General features: G+C 68.2%; 1 protein-coding gene across 1 annotated transcript in view; it reads left to right on the forward strand.

Moving 5' to 3' along the window:
* Positions 1 to 440, forward strand: part of Isoc1 (isochorismatase domain containing 1) — a 19,836-nt gene that overhangs the window by 59 nt on the left and 19,337 nt on the right. Inside the window, exon 1 of the mRNA XM_031365740.1 lies at positions 1 to 261. This exon is cut by the window's left edge and continues 59 nt beyond it. Coding sequence (XP_031221600.1) covers positions 1 to 261 — 261 coding nt within the window. The remainder of the gene's footprint in view (positions 262 to 440) is intronic.

Consider the following 440-nt stretch of genomic DNA (forward strand, 5'->3'; position numbering starts at 1 on the left):
GTGGGCGCGGGGGCGCCGTCGGGCGGCGTGCCGGTGCTTTTCTGTTTCTCGGTGTTCGCTCGGCCCGCGTCGGTGCCCCACGGCGCGGGCTACGACGTGCTCATCCAGAAGTTCCTGAGCCTGTACGGCGACCAGCTCGACATGCACCGCAAATTCGTGGTGCAGCTCTTCGCCGAGGAGTGGGGTCAGTACGTGGACTTGCCCAAGGGCTTCGCGGTGAGCGAGCGCTGCAAGCTGCGCCTGGTGCCGCTGCAGATCCAGGTGGGTCCCGCCCCACGCTGAGCCCGGTCACCGCCCTCCCCCCTCAACACACACCCCAACCCAATCCCCTGGCGCGGACCGCCCACGCCCCCACGTGTGTGGTCCCCAGTGACCCGCGTCTTTGTGCGGCAGCCTCCTGCGTGGCCCTGCGGTCACCCCAGCTCTTTTTTTTTTTACCC

This window comes from Mastomys coucha, unplaced genomic scaffold (assembly GCF_008632895.1).
Source record: "Mastomys coucha isolate ucsf_1 unplaced genomic scaffold, UCSF_Mcou_1 pScaffold13, whole genome shotgun sequence".
Lineage (NCBI taxonomy): Eukaryota > Metazoa > Chordata > Mammalia > Rodentia > Muridae > Mastomys > Mastomys coucha.